The sequence below is a fragment of the Motacilla alba genome, chromosome 9 (genome assembly GCF_015832195.1).
Source record: "Motacilla alba alba isolate MOTALB_02 chromosome 9, Motacilla_alba_V1.0_pri, whole genome shotgun sequence".
In the NCBI taxonomy this organism is placed as follows: Eukaryota; Metazoa; Chordata; class Aves; order Passeriformes; family Motacillidae; genus Motacilla; species Motacilla alba.
In genome coordinates, this window is record NC_052024.1 from 21,118,102 (window position 1) to 21,140,940 (window position 22,839).

General features: G+C 50.3%; 1 protein-coding gene and 1 long non-coding RNA gene across 10 annotated transcripts in view; both read left to right on the forward strand.

The window, feature by feature from the left end:
* Positions 1 to 3,564: 3,564 nt before the first annotated feature.
* On the forward strand, positions 3,565 to 9,622 carry LOC119704567. Its single transcript, XR_005257998.1, has 3 exons — positions 3,565 to 4,066; positions 9,191 to 9,270; positions 9,366 to 9,622. It is a non-coding gene; the product is annotated as an uncharacterized LOC119704567 (long non-coding RNA).
* A 5,219-nt stretch (positions 9,623 to 14,841) lies between these two features.
* The window catches only part of TNIK (TRAF2 and NCK interacting kinase), a 153,110-nt gene continuing 145,112 nt past the window's right edge, over positions 14,842 to 22,839 (forward strand). For 5 of the 9 annotated variants that reach the window (XM_038146281.1, XM_038146280.1, XM_038146282.1 and 2 more), the window contains exon 1: positions 14,843 to 15,177. In XM_038146281.1, coding sequence (XP_038002209.1) covers positions 15,121 to 15,177 — 57 coding nt within the window. In that variant the 5' untranslated portion in view covers positions 14,843 to 15,120. Of the gene's footprint in view, positions 15,178 to 22,839 lie in introns of all 9 variants that reach the window. The other 4 variants (XM_038146283.1, XM_038146289.1, XM_038146286.1 and 1 more) reach the window with 2 other exon arrangements.

Sequence of the window (22,839 nt, forward strand, 5' to 3'; positions counted from 1 at the left end):
CGTTTGGCTTCGGTGTCATTTCTCCTTTTTTGGGGGGCCTCATCCTGCCTTGAGTTCTGTCCTTGCTGTGTACCAGCAGCCAAGACGTGAGGGGGAAAGGCCCAGGATAGCAATAAAAATGGCTAGACTTGAGTCATTTGGGTTTTCCTGGGAGAGAGGAATTGCTGGGGTGAAACAGCATAGAAAGAAAATTGGACTTCTTAAATAGATTAAAAAGTTGTGTTTTAAAGGAGTTTTAATAATCCAAAAGCATTATGAAAGGCATAGGCAAAAACGCTCTGTCTCCAAAATAGAATTAACTTTCCCCTGCCTCTTTTAACTTCCAGTAAAGGAAATTCAGCAGAGAGAGAGGAAGAAGCAGCTGCCTGTTGTCCTCCAGGGGCAGAAGAGATTAATAAAGCATCAGTGGCATTTCCAAGCTCTCTTGCAAACTGAAAACATATTAACTTCTCTATTTCTTAGGTTTCATCTCCTTCCTGAGATGCCAGAGGGCTCTCCGCATCTTCAGAACTTCCAAACCCAATCTGTGTCCTCGACAGACACAATAAACCAAGACAACAGAGCCAGAGGGTGAGGCAGGGGTTGGTAAGAGACATCAGGCACTGCTGAGCGCCACTCGTGAGTGACACTGTCCGCTTCTGCTGCCACTCCAGCATCCCCCTGCTGATTCTGTGCCTGCTGAATCCCACTTAGGGGCTCCTGAAGAGGAGACAGCAGCAAGCAGGAGCCATGTGGGGCCTGACAGTCACTGCTGGGTGCACGGTGCTGAGCCCAGGGGTGCTGGGTGGCAGCAGGGTGGCTGTGGGGTCACACAGGGCAGCCACGGCTGAGGCTGGCGGTGTCCTGCTGGCATTGCTTGGTTTCCCTGCCAGCAGCAGGAGAGCCCTGGGATCACGGTTGACACTATCTTGGTGTGAAATGAATGTGAAACTGCAAGTGGTCCTGAACCTAGGGAGTTCAGGTGTAGGTTTGTAGGAAGGATCCTTTCCCTCCTCTACGTGCTTGTCCTGGTTTTGGGGAGGATAGAGTTCATTTTCCCTCAGTAGCTGGGGTGTTCTGTTTTGGATTCAAGCAGGGGCTCAACTCGAGGGCACTGTTGCTGCTTTTGCTGTTTCCCCTCTCCTACAGTGCTCCTACAGGTCCTGCCTTCATTCACATCCATCCCAAATGAATGCCAGCCCATGGCTGTGGCTGCACTGACTGTGCGGGGAGGCAGGAACGCGATGGCAAAACTCCCCCTGACGTTCCCCCGACCAGAACGTTCCTGTTTGCTGGCTGGAGGATTTGCAAAGCCTCAATTTGATGGCTCCTCGCTGAGCAGCCCACGCCTACCCTGCACACAAAGTGCCCTTGCCAGGCTGTTTAACAACCTGTTCTTTCCAGGATGGATTTCTCCAGCCATTTTTTGTGCCGAGGCTGTTCCTGCCTCCTCCCACAGGTCAGCTCCTCCGTCGTGGATGTGTCCACAGGAATCCCGTGCCAGGGGCAGGAGGAATCCTGTCATGCACCCCAGCACCCAGCACATCTGCTCTCTGGCCCTTTGTTGGCATTTATGCACCGAGCTCTCAATAAAACATCAACTTTAATGAGTGCCAGCCCTTTGCATGCATGAATTCACTAATGTGCTGTAGTTATTTTTGTTCTGAGGAGGAAAACAGGGAAGAAAGGAAAAAAGAAAAGGTTTTGTGAGCCAGGTCTAAGGGTACATGAAGAAACAGGTTTCTTCTCACTGCTAAAAATCAATTTATTTTAGTTTCTCTGCAATTGTGCCGGCTCTTCACATTTTCAAGTACAGCTCTGAAGCGCTGATGCAGTGGAGCAAAGGTTTGAAGAGCTTGAATCACAACGGCACTGTGAGTGAAATGCTCGATTTTTTTCTTATTGGAAAAATTAAAAGTGACAGCTTCAAAATTGGTTCCACTGCTTTGATTGATTAGACAGAATATTTAGCTCAAAATGATTATGGCAAGATTTTCTACAGAGGCTCATGGCTGGGATGGAAATTAATTTGGAGAAAGGGGAGGGGGAGTTGTTAAAAAGACATTATTCTGCAAAGGAAACTATATATCCCCAGAATCTGAGATGAGTAATCTCTCCATATTCAGCCTGATCTCAATAACTCGATATTCTGCGAGTTCCTATTTGAGGACAAAGGACAGGGGGACAGGGAGATAGTGTGAATGAGGCTTCACAGGTGTCTGTCCCCTGGAGATGCTGCCAGCGTGCTGCTCAGTGCCCAGCAGATGACCTGTCCGTAGGGAATATCCTGACTGGGAAACCTGCCCTGGGCCAAGGGTTGGGGTTCAGCTGGAGTCCTGCTTGGGGCAGGGGAGCTGCAGGTCACCCCCTGGGAAGCTGAGGGCCACTGAAGGTGGTGTGGGCACAAGAGAAGTTCAGGTGAGAGCTGGAGAACCAGGGCCAAGCCCAGCTTAAAGCAGACACACACAAGGCTGCTCCAGTGTCTCCAGCTGCTCTCCTGCTCTGGATCCTTCCTGGAATAGGAGAGCTGAGGCTGCCTGGGAGGGAGGGGACAGGCAGGCTGGGCTGTCACCCAGGGAGACAGCAATAGGAGAATCACAGAATGGTTTGGGTTGGAATGGACCTTAAAGCTCATCTTGTTCCACCCCCTGCCATGGGCAGGGACAGCTTTCACTCTCCCAGGTCACTCCAAGCCCATCCAGCCTGGCCTTGGGCACTGCCAGGGCTGGGGCAGCCCCAGCTTCTCTGAACACCCTGTGCCAGGGCTTTACCCCCTGCCACAGGGAAGAATTTTCCCCTGATATCCAGTCTAAACCTACTCTCAGTTAGAAGAGATTCCCCCTTGTCCTGTAACTCCAGGCCCTTTTAAAAAGTCTCTCTCCATCTTTCTTGCAGGCTCCCTTTTCAGGTGCTGAAATGCCATAATTAGGTGAGTCCAAAGCCTTCTCCTTTCCAGGCTGAACAATCCCAATCCTCTCAGCTTTATAGCAGAGGTGCTCTATACCTCTGCCCCATCTCGTGGCTCTGTCCTGCTGCTGGTGTCCTGCCTTTGGCATTTTTCTGATTCATCCTTGCTCCTTTCACTAAACAGGCAGAACTTCATTGGGTCATCTTCCTTATTCCATTCTTTATCAGACAAATGCACATTAAAGGGCCCAGCCAAGCCCAGCAGACTCACAGGCTGGGCATTGTGCACATTGTGCATCCAAGACAGAACCAGAAAATGGGTCCTTCAGGAGAGTACTCAGGCTACTTGCCCAGCATTTTTATATTTCAACTTGAAAAATGGGTTTGAGATTTTGGGTTGTGTTTTTTCAGTTTTGGGGGGTTTTTTACATTTTAGGTTTTCACACTTCAGACATGCTTCCTCTTGAAATAGGTACATGGTTTATGAAATAAAATATAAAAGGACTGTAACTGCAGAAATATGAAGTAGGTACTGTATATGGAAGTAATTTAAAGTAGAGTTAATGTTTTTCTTTATACAGAAAAGCTCAATTTTGACCAGTATCAGATATGAAACAAGGAAACTCCAGAAGCAAAGACAGCTGTAGCCACAAGCCACAGCTGCAGCCACAGACCAGCACAGCACTTACAGGATGTTTTTCCATGGGTGTCTCCAGTCTCATGCACAGTGAATCCCAGATAATCCCCACATATCTTTTAGGACTGTGTGTTGGCCAGCACATCCTGGCTGGAAAGAATAATGCAGATGTAACCTGGGCATTTAATCACATGGAGGAATTTAGGCTGTGCTGGGGCCATGTTGCAGCAGCCCCAAGGTCACTTTGCGGTAACAATCCACCTAATCCACAATTTTCACAGATCGGTCACTCTTAGGTGACAATCCCCCTGACTCTTCTTGGCCTGCCAGCTGTTCTGTCCAGGTGAGTGGGGGGAAGCAGAGCCCATGGCTGAGGGAGGCCGTGCCTACAGCTCAGGGTCCTGGCTAAACCGAGCTGCATCTTACAGGGACCACATGTAGTGAGCCACACGTTCATCTCCACACCTGCACTTCCAGTTTGGGTTAAACCTGCCACCTAGACAACGCCGACTGCAGCTGGGGACACGCCTGGAGCCCTGCAAGGTAGGACCTTGGAGGATTTCTCCATGATGCTGCTTCCCGGGTTGCTGGGGAGCCTCTGGTCCACCTCACCCGGTCCCGCAGCGCTGCTCATCCCCATCCCCTCCAGCACCTGGAAGCCTGCTGCTGCTCGGGCTCAGCACTGCTGGGGCCCGATATCGCGCTGGTGCCCAGCGACGGATTAAACACACCGAAGAAAATGAAAAGTCTTGCTGGAGAGATTCTAAAACCCTCCCTGCAGCCGAGGGCTGGGTGGCCGCGTTCCTCTAGAGGGTGCTGCGGGCTCAGCCTGCGCTGCCGCGGGGAGGGGGTGCGCGCTTCGGGGGGAGCCTGCGAGCCCCCAGCCCTCTCTGCGGGTCCTGCGAGCCCCCAGCCCTCTCTGCGGATCCTGCGAGCCCCCAGCCCGCTCTGCAGGTCCTGCGAGCCCCCAGCCCTCTCTGCGGGTCCTGCGAGCCCCCAGCCCTCTCTGCGGATCCTGCGAGCCCCCAGCCCTCTCTGCGGATCCTGCGAGCCCCCAGCCCTCTCTGCAGATCCTGTGAGCCCCCAGCCCTCTCTGCGGATCCTGCGAGCCCCCAGCCCGCTCTGCGGGTCCTGCGAGCCCCCAGCCCTCTCTGCAGGTCCTGCGAGCCCCCAGCCCTCTCTGCGGGTCCTGCGAGCCCCCAGCCCGCTCTGCAGATCCTGCGAGCCCCCAGCCCTCTCTGCAGATCCTGCAAGCCCCCAGCCCTCTCTGCAGATCCTGCGAGCCCCCAGCCCGCTCTGCAGGTCCTGCGAGCCCCCAGCCCTCTCTGCAGATCCTGCAAGCCCCCAGCTCTCTCTGCCGGGTCCTGCGAGCCCCCAGCCCTCTCTGCCGGGTCCTGCGAGCCCCCAGCCCACTCTGCTGGGTCCTGCGAGCCCCCAGCCCTCTCTGCAGGTCCTGCGAGCCCCCAGCTTTCTCTGCAGGTCCTGTGAGCCCCCAGCCCTCTCTGCAGGTCCCTGCAGCTCCCTGCGGGTCCCCACGGCCACGGCCGAGGTGCGGATCGAGGCCGCAGCTGAACCACACAAGCCCGCCGGGCTCCCTCCTCCAGCCCGGTCCTGCCGGGTGTCCCCCACATCTGGCCTTGCTGCTGGGGGCTCCCGGTCAGCATCTCCCCCTCGCTCTGAGCACGGTCACGCTGAGACATTTTTAAATGAGGTACTACGTGTACCGTGACTGTTGGGGCTCAAATGCATTCATGTCCTTCCCAGAAGGCCGCGTTGGCTCTCCAGTGACTCGCTGCAGAATGTACCTCCACTTCGCTTCCTTGCAGACCATATCTGTACGACATCGATTGTACTGGCTCGGAATGCTTACAAACCTATTTCCTGCTGCAGGATGATCACATTATACACAATTACACACTCTAGGAATTTCTCCTGAGATCCAGCTGGGTACAGGCTGGAGTGGCGGAGGAGCCGGAGCGTGTGTGGAATAATGAATCACTCATTCAAGCTGACTTCGAGCTCTTGGGTTGTGCGAGCATGTGGTGAGCTGCACTAGCTGCTTACTGCCCCCAAAAAAGCCTCCATCACCTAAATCATTCCAAATTTGGTTTCCACTGTGTGTACACTTTCTGCGTCTTGCCACTTCAGTATTATTATTTTTACCATGCCAGAAAGGTTTGTGCAGAATTCATGCTAAATGTCTCAGCAGGAGAAGTCTCCATGAGCCGAGACATGCTGTTCCAAACAGAGGCTTTCTCAGCAGGAGCAAAATCCACGTCCACAAGGTTCCTGCCCTCAGAAGAGACACAGTATCGCTTGTCCTGTGTTACTGGTGGTGATGGCAGCAGCAGCACTGTGATGCATTTGCATTGCAGCTCCATGGGGCACCTTCCCACGATCCTGGGAGACCAAGGGATCTAAAACCTCAGCATTTCCCTGGCCTGGAAATCTCACAGCCTAAGATGGGGCAGAGCTGCCTGGAAATCACGGAGATGCTGTTTGCCCTCGAGAAGGGCAGGGATGTCTCATGCAGAGTTTTTCTACAAAGAAGGAAGCTGATGCTTTTCTTTGACCCAGTGTTGGATCTGTCTAGAAAAGCCATGTGAAGCACAAAGCCCATGAAGCTGTGCTGGCCGTCCCTGAGAGCAGGGCACTGGCACAGCCACAGTGCCAGGGCTGCAGTGTGGCACACTGCAACACACAAAAACCTCACCCTCCACCTTCTTCTTCTTCCTCTTCCTGGCCAAGCTGCTCCAGGAGCAGCTCTCCTGCTCCACACAGTTTCCTCTGGCCTGGTGAAACACCTCCCTGCATGGCACCACCTCCCTGGTATCCAGCTATGTTCTATCCACTGTTCCATCGTTATCTGCCAGCTCAAAAGGCTGCAGCATGTTTGTTAGCTAAAGATTTCCTTTTAGGGAGCTGGAGGCAGATTATCCTGGCTGTTTCTAACGATGTGTAATCTAAGCTGTCACCCACATTTCCAATATTTTACTTCTGGCAAGGCTACAGCAAGGCTGGAGTGGAGCTGAGGGGATGGAGAGCCTTCCTCGCGCTGGATGGATGGTCTCTTTGACCTGGGACCTCACCAGTCCCATCACCTCCACCCTCAGGTCACCTGAATTTCAGTTTCTTTAACCCTCTCAGGGATCACACTCTCTTGCTTTCCTAAGGCTATGACTTCCAGTTGTTTTAAAATAAGAGCTAAAAGTCATACATTGGAGGTTCCAAGACCTGCAAAACTGCTGAATGTTGTGAGAGCTGGGAGAAAAATCAAGCAAAATGTCTCCACAGAAACACTTCAGACATGCTGGTTGGAAGACCCACCCTTGCCAAGCAGGCTTGTGTACTCCCCTTTTGTTCTTAATAACTTTTGTTTATATCAACCTCTGCAAAGAGAATTTAGCAGAGGATTTACTGGCACACAGAATTTTTTTACAGTTTTCCGATGCGGCACATCCACCCACCCAGCTGTGTTTTAGAAAGTGCCCAGCCTCTTGTGATAATCTGAAGGGACATTTCTCTTCAGTGCCACATGAGATAATGTCACCTTGACCCCATATGTTTCTTTCCTTCTGACTACATGGCCGCTGCGCTGGTGGTTTTGCTGTGCTTAATCTGAACTCAGTGTAAGGCTGATGCGCTCGTTATGTTCTCACATTCCTTTATCTACAAAGCCAGGACCTGAAACAAAACCCAGGCAATTCTGTAAGGGCAAACACAACTGTTTTGCATGCCTGGAAGAAATTGTTGTCTTACAGTTGTCATACAGGTTTTTTCATTATTTTAATGGGTAATCCAAGGCCAGCTGCATCTCAGCTCTAACACTAGACCAAGTTAGAGACTGAAAAGTAATGAAAAACCAGGCTGAAAGAGGGCCTGCGTGTTTCAGGAGCTCAAGTCCTATTTTTCACAAGCAACCTGGGCTTTTAGCAGCCTAATTGCCATTTACTAGCAGCTGGACTAGCTCTTAATGCTCAGTTTTGCAGAGGAAAAGGCTAATTCTCTTTCAGTGAACAGCATGTGTCAGCTACAGCAAATGCAAAACTCAGACTTTGCTGTGTGTGTCATCTGGTGCTTCTGAGAGCTCACAAAGGGCTAAACCCACCACCTGCCTGTGCGGAGGACGGCGGATTTTCTGTCAGGATATGGCTAACTTGCTTCTTAAGATGTTGTGTAAAGCACTGAAAGCTTCTATAACAACTAAATAATTCAGAGAAATTTTGCAGAGAGGTCCCTTGCAGGGCTGTCAGCACCTCCCCTCTGTGCATTTTGGTGAGATGATGTGGTACAGAATGGCTTTATCCCCTCTGTCCAAGCATGTGGTGGAAGAGAACCAACAGGACACAACTCACCACAACCAGCTTTGGTCAAGCAGGACTTGAAAATAGGCTGGCTCATTTTTACATCTCGCTTGGCAGGCACCAGGGAGGAGGATTCTTACTGTCAGGACAGTTGGAGCTCTTCCAGTATCCAAGGGCACAAAAACACCTCCTGCCTTTGCCACTGCCCCAAGCCTTTCAGCTGACTCCTCGGCAAAGGCTGGGTTAGAAAAGCACCAGCAACAAAGCACCAGTAACAGAGCAGTGTGTGTGACAAACAATGTGCTCGGTATTTGGAGATGACTCAGCTTTCCAGAGCCCTGCACTGAACGTGGCTGGAGCACCACTCTGACAGCCTTGGACAGCAGTGATGGACAAAGAAGTCAGTCTTCAATCGCTGTCATCTGCGGTGTGTCTCTTCCCAGTCATCTCCATGTGCTTTTGAGAGGCTTGTAGCTCTTGGCAGTGACAAAAGTCTTGTCAACCTCTGTGCAGGCTGCAGTACTGCATGAGCTAGGAGCCATAAACTGAGAAACACAAATTTCTGACACTTTTTAAAGTCTCTCTGATACTGTGGTTGCTTTGAGCCTGTAGGGGACAGAATTTCAAAGGAAATTTTCCAGCTTATCCCTCCCACTCAGAACTGGTGCATAGAGGGACTGGGTCTCAGTCATGTCTTCGTCGTTTGGGGTTGATGTAATTTTCTTACCAAGGTCCTCCTGAGTGTCCTGTCTATCCCCAGCTGATGGTTCCCTTGTAGTAACCTACTCATGCAGTAACCAGACTGCAGGCTCAGATGTGGGCAGGGTTTCCCCCTGCTCCGAGGATCAGCCCACTCTTTTCTGCTTTCTTAACTGAAGATGGAGTCACTCCAGTGAACATGCAGAACGCCTTCAACAGATATTTTCAAAACCACACAGTTTCCTGCCTGGTGTTTTGGTAGTTATTCAGAAATCACATGTTAACACTAAAGTCATCAGCTTGTTTAAATGTACCCGTTTTATTTTGATCTATATATTCTTGTGCTGACAGGATATATAGATCACACAAGTGTGACAGTATCCAAGATGGGAAAAAATCTTGGACACTCCTTCATTCCCAGGTTCCTACTGACCAGGAGAAGGTCCCCTTGTCCTTTCCTCCTGGGTTTGCCTCCCATCGGTACATATGTGTCAATCAGCATATATATATATAAACTCTACAGGACCTCCTGGGCCCAAAGCCAGCCTCCATCCACATCCCTGCAGCAGAAGGCCTTCCATATATAAATCCAGACTCGAGTGCCTCCTCTCTGAGATGGTGAAGTGGTATTTTTGGGTGCTCTGGTTATGATTTTCTCTTTCAGCAAGTCGGAAAGTCCATGCCTTGATATTCTCCACCCGTTTCCTGAGTGTACAGCATGTCTTACCTTTGGTGAATATTTGGGTGAGTTTTTTAAGCTTTTCCTTGTTATGACATGACCTAGAACATCCCCCTCCTTTTTTTTTTTTTTTTTTTAAATCATTTTCATCTAATTCCAGGAGGAGTGCTTTCATAGACTGCCACATCTCCATGAAGGCATGAGGAAGTAAACACCTCTGAGCGAAGCCTCCCCAGAAAGGCAACAGCAGTTGGCTCAAACCCCGTCTTCCTACTCAAACCTCACACTTTAGGCACTGCTCAGACGATTACTTTGAGTTCCTTTAAGAACCTCCAGTTGTTTTCTGACTCGCTTCTGCTTTGGGCATTGATGATGAGTGGGAAGCCTGAAAACTTGCAAAGTCTATTCTGTAGTTTAACCTTTTTTTTAATTTAATTTTTTTTTTTTTTTTTGTGTGTGTGTGTGTGTGTGTGTGTATAAAAGAGTTATGCCTTTTGCAGGGGAACGTGGTAAGTATTCAACATGCTCCCAACAAGGCAGAAGCATCATGTGTTTGTGGCCCTATCTTCTTTGCAGAACAACAGATCTCACAAGCCATGGTGAAGATGCCGATCATTAAAAAAAAAAAAGAAATCTGGAAAAGTATATGTGCCCAGGAGGTTTTGGACCTGTATTGCCTCTGGTCTCACGGGTCTCAGAGAACCCCGTGTGCCTGGCTGCCACCGAAGCCCTGTGGGACCTTTGTTGTCAGCACGTTTGCCAACTGCAGTTCCAGTTTTGTAACCCCTTTCCCGAGGAGAGATGTTAAACCCTACCCACACCTCAGGATAGATTATAATTTAAAAAAAAAACAAACCAACAAACCTCACTGTTCCTGAAATGTGTCTTAATTAACTCTCAGCAATTTGCATTTGACAAAAGATAGAAGCCAGTTTCTCTTGTTCTACTGATCTGTGCTTCATGCCAGATGGGGGTGGCTTCGGGTCAGGTGTTTCCCAGACCTGGGGCTGTCTTTGGGACACCCAGGAGGGGTGCAAGGCAACCCAGGAGAGAAAAGAGAAAGAGAGAAAATAAATACTGGTTGGCTTAGGGTAGCTCAGCTCCAGACTGATCCGCATAAAAAACGCATCGGGATGATAAATAATTTTGATAAAAGGCACTTGACAAATGGAGCAGCTGTTCCACCCCGTGGATGGGGCTGTAAATCGGGTATTTATAGGCAGGGGCTCCCAAAGGACTTCCCTGCTGTGGCAGGTGGGTCCTGGGGAACGTCCCTATTCTGGCAGCTCATGCATTGTGGATCTTACACATACTAATATCATCCCTGAGATGCAGGCAAAGAAAGGAGAGATTAGTATTCCTCAGCAGGACTGTGGGGACGTGGTTTGCTGGGGGCAAGGCCACGTTAGGTTTTCTGCAAGCAGTGCAAAAATGGGGTTTTGATTGGTTTCTAACCAGGGACAATTGGCACATTTTAAATGACTATGAAAGACCTGACACCCTCCTGAAGAATAGGGTCACCCTTTAATGGCTTTTTTTCTTTGTAGAGGAGGCACAAAGGAAAGAGGTTAATTGACAAAACAAAGTCCTGCATCTCTAGTGTGCAGTGTTCCCAAATAGCAACATAACAATGTATTGCCAAAAGGACGTGTTAAAACCCTGATGCCATAGCCAGGCTGAGGGGAGAGAAATCAGCTCCTGCTGCATCTGCTGGGGATGCACACACATTATTACATGCAGCTCTGCTTTAGCTAAAACCTGAAATTTTACGTTTAAATTTTAGCATTCTGGTAAATGATACAGAGGGGCCCCAAAGAATGTGGGTGCTTGCTACCCTGGAGAAGCCTCCTTCAGCTCAGTCCAGACACAGAGTGAGTCTGAGCTACATGAACCAGGCACGGGCACAGCAAGCACTCCTGCTGCTTTTGGCAACATGCTGGTGGTGGCTTCTAGGCTGGAGTGTCCTTGGTGGCTTTGGCCCACAGTGGCAGCCCTCAAGAGAAGACAAATGCAACGGCAACAGAAGGGGCATAAAGAAAACCCTGTGCTGGTCCTCACTATCAAATATTTTGGGGAAGAACAGCAGCCTGGAGGGGTGCTGTGGGTGAGTTAAACCTCCTGGAAGTGAAAAGTGATCCATCCCCTGTCTCTTTCCCCGTGGTGCCCCAGGAATTTGCTGTTTGAGTGTACCACTCTGTTCCCTGGTATGAATCTGTAGAGGAAGGGTTTCCCAAAGAGCCCTTGCTGATTTTCCATTTACTCCCCCATCACAGTGATTACAGAGGTTTGTACCTACACAATGCTTAAGTAAGGGAGTGATGAACTATTTACAGGGGATTTTTCTTTTGTACACAGCTATAGGAAAAATCCTGACAGCAGGGTTCACTCACACAGCCCTGCTCTGCTCCAAGGATGCAATGGAAAAACACTTCTCTCCCTGGAGAGGAACCCACATCAGCAGGAGGACGAGCAATCAGTAAGTGATAATGAATCAGTGAAAGTGCATTTGAGATCAATAGATGTAGGTTAGGGCACATGTAGCCAGTCATTTCTGAGTCCCTTTTAACACAGCTGCATGTTAGCCTAAACCCCAATTATTATGCATTTTACAGAGTATAGATTTTTCAGCATTCTCTGTTCAGTTTGGGCAGAGCCCTTTAAGTACTGTCTTACATGGGCTAACAGTGGGGTAAACCAGCCTGGATTTAGAAAAATTGGGGCCACGTGGCCACAGAATTATTGTGGAATAAATCATATGTTGGAGCCCAAACGCGCTTCCTTGTTTGCTTCATTCCTACTCTTGATGATCTTTTGAAGAATGATCCAAAGCCCAAAGCACCTGAAGCTGTTGCTAATTGGGCAATGGCTTATGTGTCACTTAGAGTTACTCATTCCACATACACCCCCTCACAATATAATTAACAGTGATGGCTCTGTCAGATAATTAAATTTAGTTTTAGGCAGAGGTCAAATGACCTGGATAGTTTATATGGGGGCTGATGCCCTTCAATGAGTAAATCAAAAATAGTGATTTCAGGGTCCCCCACTGCTGAGAGCTGAGCTTTAGGTCATCAAGGTGCTCATTGCTCACCAAGGCCTGTGGGAAATATGGAATTTTCACATTTCCCCACTTTCCAAATGGAAATTAAATAGGAAAAACAATGACCTGTCACAGAATGATCCCAGTGTGTGGTGAAAGAAATGGAAATGGAGCTGATGAGGGATGTGGGGACCGAGCTGGGAGGGCTGTGTGCTTCTTCCATGGTTACTGTTCAGTGAAGGATGGGATGTGGTAACTCAATTCCTTTATTTGGCTTGGTGGTGCCCTGCCCATGCTGCATCTCAGCCATAGCTGTGCCACGCTGGCTGGAGCTGCTGTGACACAGCAGGGTCTGGCTGCCATGCCCAGGGGGGACCTGCCAGGTGAAAACTCAATCTTGGGCTGAAATGAATCACTGCAAAATATTTTGTGCCAGTTCAACCAAGAACTTTGTTTTGAGTCACGGTGACTGTAACTGCAAGGTTTGTTTAGATGCTCCTGGCAGAAAAAAAAAAAAAACCAAAACAGCAGTGTACAGAGAGACACAGATAGATTGGTAAATGTATAACTAAAAGAATAACAGATTGGAAAAAAATGTTTTAATGGAAAAAGCTTCCTGCAAAAAAATGACTGCTCAGTTTAAGCTTTTCCTGCAGCCTAGCTGGGCACCAGTACAGCCCACGTAGCAGCCCTGGCATCTCCAGAGGTCACTGGGTGCTCATCTCCCCTCCAAGGCTCTGAATTTGCTCCAAGCAGCCTGGAAACAGCAGCCCTCTCTGGGATTTTCCTGTCGCTTCCCTCTATCACTTTATGCATTTCTTATTTCAGTGATAACAGGAGGGTCCTCTACATTTTTCCCATCTCTACAGGCAGTGGATAGATCATAATTAAATCACAGCTTAGCTTGGGACTTGGCACTCGTGCTGAGGATCAGGGCAATCTGTCTATTTGCAGGATTAGACATACACATATATATATATGCATATATTAATCCTTATGTTTTTCACAAATAATCCTGTGTGTTCTTGGATGGAAAGCACATTAGAGCAAGCCAGCATCCTCTCTCATCCTGTTTGTTCCTCCCTTCTCTGCCGGAGAACAATGACAGCAGGAGGAAGTCTGGCATTGGTTTGCTACCAGTTTCCAGGCAGTTTTGCTTCCAGCTCCTCAACTACAAGCGCAACATTGCAATCCCTGGGCTGGAACAGACACAGACAACATCTGGTCTAGAAAAACACCACGAAAGATTGGGGAGTTTGTTGAGTTTAGCATTTTGATCAAATGTACCTCTTTATATGTGACTGAGGGCTGTTGACTGTGCACGATATTAAGGAGGGATGATTTGTGGCTTGGGAATAGGGGTTAGATCCAGGCAGGCTGCTGTCACTGCGGGTGATGAGCAGCCCCGTGCGATTTCCGCTACCTGCCACTCGGGCAGTTCATTACCAAAAAAAATCACATTCTGCTGCGCCCTCGCAGCCCTGCAAGCTGAAACGCCGGCGCTGCAATCAGGATCAGTAAGTGATAAGGCAGGGATGCAGTCTCCCGGGCAGTGCAGGCTGCCCAGCCAGCCGAGGGCAGAGGCAGCACCAACCCTGCTGTTTCTGGGGAGGTTTCAGCAGCTCCTTCTGGCCCTTGGTCCGTCCGTGTCCCGCAGTCCTGCCTGGCGAGGCTGCACCTCCCCACAACTGCACGGCCGTTTGTAATAGCATTTATTATTACTTTTTGGAGCACATCTCCAATCAGAGAGTGTAAGAAAATCCCATCCGCCTGCCAGTTGACTCATGTGTAGGGTTTCCGCTTCCCAGATCTGCATATTGTAAGCTCCTGACACAAGTTGATGTTGTAAGTACAGCTTCCATACGGTTCTCTCAAAGGCAACAGATTTTTTTATGCATATATATTTATATATGGCACCTGGTTTGGCAGGAACCACATCCGAAAAGGGGAAATAAGGAAAACTAAAAGCTGACTCTACCTAGCTATTGCTGGCTTGGGAGGCGGTTTGGCCAATTCCAAACACAGCATCCATCCCTTATTCCAACTGAGGATCAGCCTGGGAGTTGGTAGGGCCGGGATGGCTCCCGAGTGCCGAGGGAACAGGTCGACAACCGGTCAGCAAACCCAGCTGTGACATCTGGATCCAGCCGCAGAAGGGCCAAATCTCACTGAGCATCCGAAGGAACACCAAGCAGGCGGATGGCTGCTCCTCTGGCCTCGGTGCTCCCAGCTCCCGCCTGCAGAATTTGGGTTCAGCACCTGAAACCGGGCAGCACCTGACAGGCACCGCTGCCGGGCTCCTCTGCCGGGGGAACCCACGCGGCCTGGCCCCCCGCGCCTTTCCACCCAGCTCCAGCCCGGATGCCCGGACCTTTCTGAGTCGGGCGGGTTCTGCGTGCCGAACGAGCCCACTGGGCGCACACCCCGGAGGCTCCCGACGCCCGGTCCCCCCGCGGGTGCCGCTGCCCCCTCACGCCGCGTCCCCTGCCCTCGCTCGCCACCGCGGCGGTCGCGGCGCAGCCCCCGCCCGCCCCTGAGGGGGCTCTGCCCGCCCCCGCGCGGCGCCGCCCCCTGGCGGCGGGTCGGGCGCCGCCCCCGCGGTGACAGACAGGGGCGGCGCGGGGCCGTGCGGGCGCGGTGCGGGGCGGGCGCGGCGATGCGCCGCCGCCGCCGCCATCCCGGCGCAGCCCGCGGCGAGCCCTGCCTGCCTGGCCGCCCCTAGGCAGCCGCGCTGCGGGCGGAAGGACAGGGGCGGCGGCGGCGGCTTCTCCTTCCCGGCGCCCCGCATGAGGAGAGGCGTTAAATAGCGCCAGCGCCGCGGCGGCCGCCACTGCCCGGTCGGTGGCGGCGGGGCCGCCTGGCCGGCGGCGGAAATATGGCGAGCGACTCCCCGGCGCGGAGCCTGGACGAGATAGACCTCTCGGCGCTGCGGGTGAGGCGCGGGGCCGGGGATCGCGGGGAGGCATGCGGGAGCGGCACCCCTCCCATCCATCTATCCATCTATCCATCCATCCATCCATCCACCCATCCGCCTATGCATCCATCCATGCCTCCATCCATCTCCCGGTGGCGGGGAGATGGGGCTGGGGTTCCCCGGGGCTCGGTGTGTGTGTATATGTGTGTGTGTGTGTGTGTGTGTGATGTGCGCCTGCACGTATGTAAATGCGGCTAAGATAACCGTGTGCGCGTGCATGTGCGCGCCCGCCGCCGCGAGTGCGCGCATCCACACGTGTGTGCATCCGCACATGTGTGCGCGTGTCCGCGCGTGTGCGCATCCGCACGGGTGTGCGTGTCTCTGTGTGTGTGAGTGTGAGTGTGCCCGGCCGGGCCCCCGCAGGTGTGTGCGTGTCCGCCTGTGTGCGCACCCGCGCAGCGCCGCGGGGACGCGGGTGCGGGCGGCCGGGCGGGTCCCCGCGGCGGGGAGCGGGGCCGGTCCCAGCCGGACACCCCCGCGCTCCGATCCCCCCTCGGGCAGCACGCGTGGGCAGCCGGACACGCAGGGATCGCGGGGCCGGGCACCACTGCACCCCGGCCCGGCCCCGCAGCCTCTCTCCATCCCTCTCTCCATCCCTCTCTCCATCCCTCTCCCCCTGTGTCCCTGCGCGCTGCCTCCTCCTCACCCCCCTGGAAAATGAAGCCCAGCATGTACCCTTGAAATGTCAGCCTCGTCAGACGTGTCAGCCTCGGCGTGGGCTGTGGCCTGATGTCCCCCCTGGTCCATTTCTCTTGTAACTTTCTTCCTTTTCCCCATCTTCCTGGCCGTAAGAACGGCTCGTTGGGAACGAGCATGGGGAATCATTGAGAGAAGCAGCATTTATGCGGGAGGCAGCAGGCAGGCTGCTCCACGCAAGCCGCTGCATAGACAAATAAATAAAATCAAGCAGAATCCGCTGAAGACTTGAACAAGTGTATTTTTAGAAATATTATTTGCTTCAGTGCAAGAAAAAAAAAAAAAAAGAGAAGTCTATCTTTATTCACTTGCCCTACTTTCTTTCTGGTGAGTTTCTGGTTGATTAATAGTGTAAATGATTGCTCAGCAATACACAGTGTAGATGAGATTGGAATGGGGGAACCATCTGCCTTAAAAACAGACCTGGAGCTGGATTCCCCTCTTAGGTGGAAGGTGCCTTGGGAGAAAGGTTGCTGAAGCCGGTGGAGTTAGTCAGGCGAGCAGTATAATTTTGGGGAGGGGGGGCATCCTCTCCTTCCCCGCCCTCTGGGCTTTTTTATTTTAATTTTTTGTTTAACATCTGTGCTGGGAAGTGTATTTGAACTAGGATACCGTTTCTTTTTAAAACCGTATCCACACGTGCTTAGGTTGTTTTTTTTTTTGTTTTTTTTTTCCTGTTTGTGGCTTTTTAATAGCAATGCACACCAGCCACAGTCAGGGTTTTGTTTTCGCTTTAGGAGGAAATGTATATTCCCTCCCTCCCTCCCCCCGAGACCCAGCGGCAGCACCTGGTCGGTGAGCAGAGCAGTGCTGGCATTTCAGGGTAACCAGAGACAAGGGGACCCAAAAGCCTGACTGTCACCGGGGTGGGACAGCAAAACCCTGCTCCTCTGCCCAGCAGTGGCCACTCTGCCAGCACAGGGCTGCTGCCACTCAGACCTCTGTCCCCTCTCAGGGGGAGAGACCTGCTGTGGCACTTTCCTGTAAATGATGAGAGATGTGGTGGTTTGCAAGCGAGACAAGAATAGGAGCTCAATTTGCCAAGGAATAGATCTTCCTCTAAACTAAGCTCCTCCAGCACTTAGAATAATGGTTAAAGGTCGTAAATTCAGCAGATAGGGCACGAAGTGTGAATCATTCCATGGGGTCTGAATCAGAAATCGATAGTAAATTTGCTGCCTGAGCACAAAACATGGCAGGGAGGAGTAATTCCCCAAGCCTTGCAAAATTTTTGTGTATCAGAAAAGAAGTGTCACATTGCAGTGGGTTTGTAGATGAGTCTGGGTGGAGGAGATGTTGCTCCTGTGCTGCTTGTGTGTTTAAAGGGCGAGAGGTGACTCTGTGAAACGCTGGGAGCAGGTAGTGACTCAAAAATCTGGCGATTTGTTCCCAGCAGCAGGGCAAGGAAGCGCTCAGGACACTTATCTCTGAGTTTGAGTCACTGAAATGTTCCAGGAGGCTGAGGCTTATGAGCCACAGGCAAATGTGTGTAAGAAAGGTGAACCTATGACTGCCAGTTTGCCCAGTCCTTTGCTTTGGCTCCCCTCCTGCTGTCCCAGGGAAGGGAGGTGTATTTGCAGGGTGGCAGCGTGCTGATGAAGGCTGAGCACAAGCAGAACCCTGCACACCGTCATTCAATTCAGTGTGCCACTGCCCACAGGCTTATGGGGTGGGATTTGTAGATCTGGGCTGGAAGGTGACATAGGAGCTCCAGTTTTTGCCACACTGTGGAGTTTATTTTGGCCACACAGTCGGGCTCCACCGCAGCAGTGTGTCTGCTTGATGTGCTGGAGGCTGAACAGGAACAAAGCACTGAATTCTGATTAAAATGCACGGCCTGGTGCATCGAGTAAGTGCACTTGGGGCTGGCTCCTGCCTGCTCTGTGACATGTTTCTGTCCATCAGTGGGCACTGTGCCCATTGCCCTGGTACCCCTGTGAGTACAGAGTGTGCCAGGATAGGAAGGATTCTTAAACCAGAGATCTTCCAGTGGTGGTGCTGGTAATGAGGATCGTTAATGTTGCAGAAAACTGTAATTTAAAGCAGTGAGGCCATCAAACAGGTAGCACTGCATATTACACTGACAAGGGGATAAGATAAACTGCATTATAATGTTCTTTTGTATGGGCAAGGTGATATTTTTGCTAGTCCGCTCAGCACGTTTAATAGCCAGATGACCTGGCAGTGTTATTAGCAGAATAATGATTAACACGGGGATTCGCACAGGCTGTTGACAGGCATGTTGGAGAAGCAGAATTTTGCAATAAAATGAGAAAGAGCGTGAAGAGGGATGCAGTGGGCCATGGTCTGTGGTGGGAAACACACAGCTGATCCCAAAAGGAGAGAGCAGAAAGATGGGGCTGGGTTTGGTGGTTTTTCCCCCCCTTTTTTTTCGTCTCAGCGAATGCAAGAGCCTGTCATCTCTTGCTGAAGGCAGTGGCCTTGATCCTTCTCAAATATTCAGGTCAATAGCTTTTCCTCTGCTGCATCCATCTGCAGGGCTGGGCCTCTGGCTGATGTACTCAGCAGTGGTGCTGGGCTCTTCTGCAGTAGCTGCCACAGCTGGATTCATCTGAGTTGCTTTGCAAGGTGTGTGGGAGGTTATAAAAGATCTCAGGGAGGAAAAACCTTTCCCAGGGAGCTGATAACCCCTGGGCTGGGTCTGGCTTGGGGCCAGCAGTCCCCCCTGCTCACAGCTGCTCCTTGCCTTGCGAGCAGGGGCTTGCCCTGGGCATAGGGCACCAGGCTCACCTGGGATGTACAGCTTGGCTGAGGGTTTCCTGCAAAGCAAGGAGTTTAAAAAGAGCCCTTTTGGGGAAGAAGCAGTTGTTTCCTTCATGTACCTGGACGTGTCTTTTGTTTTGAACTCATTAACAAACCCCAGGCTTTTGTTGTTTACTTCAGTGAAGTGCTGACCATGCACTCTTTGGAAACTGTATCCTAAAATCGTTTATTGTTTTGGGAAAGCCTGGCCTTTAATGCTCGGGCTTGGAGAGGAGACAGTACAGAATTTAAGGAGCCGGTGAGCATTAGCTGTTGCTGGGAAGAATTGGATGAAACCCAAAAATGTCACTACTCTTCCTTTAGCTTGCTTTGTATAGAAGTGAAGTTTCAGTGGCCCTTTGTTTGCATTAGATGATCACTGTCAATGAAGATAAAAGCTGACATGTTAAAAACCCACAAAACTCAAACACGCTGGCATTGTCCTGTTTCTAGAACTTTGTCAGTTTATGGCATATTTCAGCATCATTAAAGATTTAGGAGAAGCTCTATTGTGGGATAAGCACTGCAAGCCACCACTCAGGAGCATTACTCTGGCAGCATTACTTTAGGTTTCTTCTTCCAGCACCTTTTAAAAAAAAATCTATAGCTCAACAGAATTTGGGCAGCTTTTGTAAAGGTCACCTTCCTAAATAGAAAGAGGAACAAAGTTGACTAAAGATGACTTCTAGAGATTAAAAGAAAAGACATGAAAAGCTTATTTTGCTGTATTTTACATGATAATGCTAAATTTGCAAATAACTTTGCAAATTAATATTTAATTTAAAATTAAAATAATTTAATATTATTTTTGCAAATAACTTTGCAAAATTTGGGGCAGATGTTCAACAGATAAATATATACATTCACAGTTCATGAGGAAAGACACTCAAGAGTATTCCATCAGGAACTTAATCTGTCCTCTTCCAGTGTCATTCCGTGCACATGTAAGCTATGGACCATGACAGTATCCATGTGCTTTGTCTATTTTGGAGCCTTTTGAGTTCTAAATCATAAAACTTTGCAGCAGAATACTGTTCTCTGAATCACAGAATCATAGAATAGTTTGGTTTGAAGGGACCTCAGAGCTTATCTAGTTCTAAAGCCCCTGCCATGGGCAGGGACACCTTCCCTTAGACCAGGCTGCTCCGAGTGCTGTCCCACCTGGCCTGGAACAATTCCAGGGATGAGGCATCCACAGCTTCTCTGAGTTTTATGTTGCAGTGCATGGCTACTCTCTGAGAAAATAATTTACTCCTAACATCTAATCTAAATCTTTCCTCTAATTTAACTCTTCCCAAAGAGATGGCAATGTCCAGCTCCATTCCTTGAGCCGTTGGTGTAAATGTATCCTCTATGCACCTATGCACGTTCTTGTGTGTGCTCATGGAAAGTTACAATGGAGAAGGGTCTGTCTTCTGTCAGATCTTTCTCTGGGGTTGATTGTATTCTTTTCTCTGCCTTTTGGAGTGTGCAGTCCAGCTGCTGCTCTTCTGCAGTTACTCTTCAGCACTGGTCTTCCAAACTGGTCTTCCTCATCTTTGCAGTTCTTCCACAGCACAGCAGTGTATGGCCTTTTTGAAGGCATGGAGAGTTCTCTGTTCTCACTAATGTTCTTTTGCTGGGCAGCCATAAAAATTAGTCATTTGGAGTGAATTTATGGCAAAATGGCCTGCTTGAGCAGGCTGAAGTTTGAGCACAAGCACATAGTTGAATGAAGCCTTGAAGCAACAAAGAGCATTTGCTTGGTGTGCATATTTAAAATAAAGGGTCTGTTTTTAATCCATGTGATGAGGAGGTTTTTAACCTTGCTACCTGAAGGTAGTTTTTATATGCCAGGCTTGTAGATGTAGTGGTACTGTATGGGGTGAAGGAGGAGTTTCCATTTGATCTGGATGTAAATCCCCATGGATGGATCACCCAGCTGTGGAAGAGGTGTCCTTGGAAATCATCATTCATGTGATGCCAGGTCAGGTGAAAGCTCCTGGGCTCAGGCTCTGAGCTGCTCCCTGCACCCCCTTGCCTGGCTCCTCCTAATGCACCCTTACCCTTTGCAAGGGTAATTACAGACCCCAGTGGGAGTTCTGTGACTCTGACCTGCAGACCAAGGACAGGCTATTGATCCCTGTCTCATTTCTTCATGCCTCATCTATCAGGGGTAGAATCCTGCTAGATTTCCCATGCTTCCCCTGGGAAAGCTACCAGCAGGCAAAAGGGTGCATGGTGTGGAGAAACAGCTTTGGCAAAACTCTTGTGTGGAGGAAGGTGTTGAGGATGGTGTTGAGGGTTCAGGACCTACCACCTGAAGGCAGCTGCTTGCCCTGGGCTGCCAGGAGAGACAAGACCAGGAGCCTCATGGAGTGAAGGGCAGACCTGCATCCACTGTCCCAGGATTTTGGCTGATCCTTTCTCCCTGCTGGAGTCCTTCTTGGCCCTCACTGCTCTGCAGGTGCAGAGCCTCCATCAGGAGGTTTCTGTTTGCTGATGCTCAGGTGCATTCTTTGTTACCTTTCACACAGCCATTAAAGCAGGGTGCAGATTAAAACCCACAAGCCTAAGTCATTGGTAGCTCCATTGGGTGAGAGGCTGTGTTTCCCACTTAGAAAGCCAGTAGCTTTAATTTCCTTCTCCCCAGCCCCCTTCCCCTGTCCTGTTTTGTCACTCTGAACGGTGGCTGCACTTTGAAAGTGATGGTCAGTGTGCTCTGGGCTCAGGAAGACAATTTATGTAAGTGAGATTTGATGTTTTCCATGTAAATTGTTTATGATTTCTAAAGGAGTGCTGGCCGAGGAACGTGGTCCTTGGAAAACGGATACTCCCCGTTTCCCTTTGTTCCTCCTCCATGGCTGTTTCTAGATGAGCCCTGCAAAGGGCTGAGCATCCCCTTCCTGCCCTGGGATGAGGATGCCCAGCACGCTGGCCCCCAGCCCTGGGGAGCTCCTGCAATGGCTCGTTAGTGAAAGGAGAGGAAAAGCCACCAAGGGTGGAAAACACTGATAAGAAGTTTGGTTGGCACTCAGTTCTATCTCTCTGCACGCTTGATTTTTATTTTGCATTGGCCAATCAGAAAACCTTTCCCTTTGATCCAGAATGTCACTTTTCCATGTTAATTTGCTGCAGTGCTTGCCAGAAGTTCAAGGTTGTGTGTTGGTAATAAATGATGGCAATCAGGCGAGCACCACTGGAATGGCCGGGTTGGATACCAGCTCCTGCTCCCATCGAGGGGAGCCAGCATCCTGTCCTGCCCCCACACTCAGAAGCTGAGTTACCCTGGCCAGCAGAAGGTGTTCCCTTTGCTCTGCTGTGGGTAACTAGCTCTGCCACAGGAGCTCTGTCAGATATTCATGGCTTCGTGCAAACACCATCCACTGCCAGTCAGTGAGGTGTCACCTGGGTGGCTGACACGATCCCCTCCTTCCTATGGATGCAGTCAGGTGAAAACAGCCCTACCCTGTGGCAAGCCCAGTCCCTGCCTGGTTTGTGCTGCTGTGAGCAGTGAGCTGCTCCTCTGAGCAAAGCCTGAGCAATGCAAGCTCAACATCCTCTTGCTTCTGCTGCTCCTGCTGCAGCGAGGGTGGGTGTTTCTGCTTGCGTGAGTGCACGTGTGGTTTTCAGCTTCAGGCTGCACACAACCTTTTGTTACAGTTTTTGCTTGTTCCTTCCAGCAGTGGCATTTCAGGGTGCAGAAAGTGTTGCTTTCAGAACAGCAAATTGTTCTAAAAGCAGCGCTCTTTAAAAGCCAGGGATATTGCCTCACATGCATATTCCTTTATAAGCTAATGAGAAAAGTAAAAAGTTTATATGGCTGACAGTTTCCCCTCCCCTTCCTTTTAAAAATTCCCTTTTCTCCCAATTTTGAAACTCAGCAGGAAAAAGCCTACTGCCAGCTGAGTCATGTGTTCAGTGCATGACAGAAGTGACTGTTTGGGATCATGCCCTTAATCTGCTGGATGGTGACTTTAGGATGCATTGGAGGTGGTAGAGCCTTTGCTGAGGAAAAGATCGCACAGCTTGAGCCTAATAAAATGTGTCTAATAACTGCTGTAGCATGGTATAGAAATACAAGAGATCAAAGCTTCAGAGGCATTTATTTTCATAATTTGTGGGTCAGATCCTTGCAGGACTAATTGGGTGCTGTTTGATGTCCAGGCAACAATAGAAATC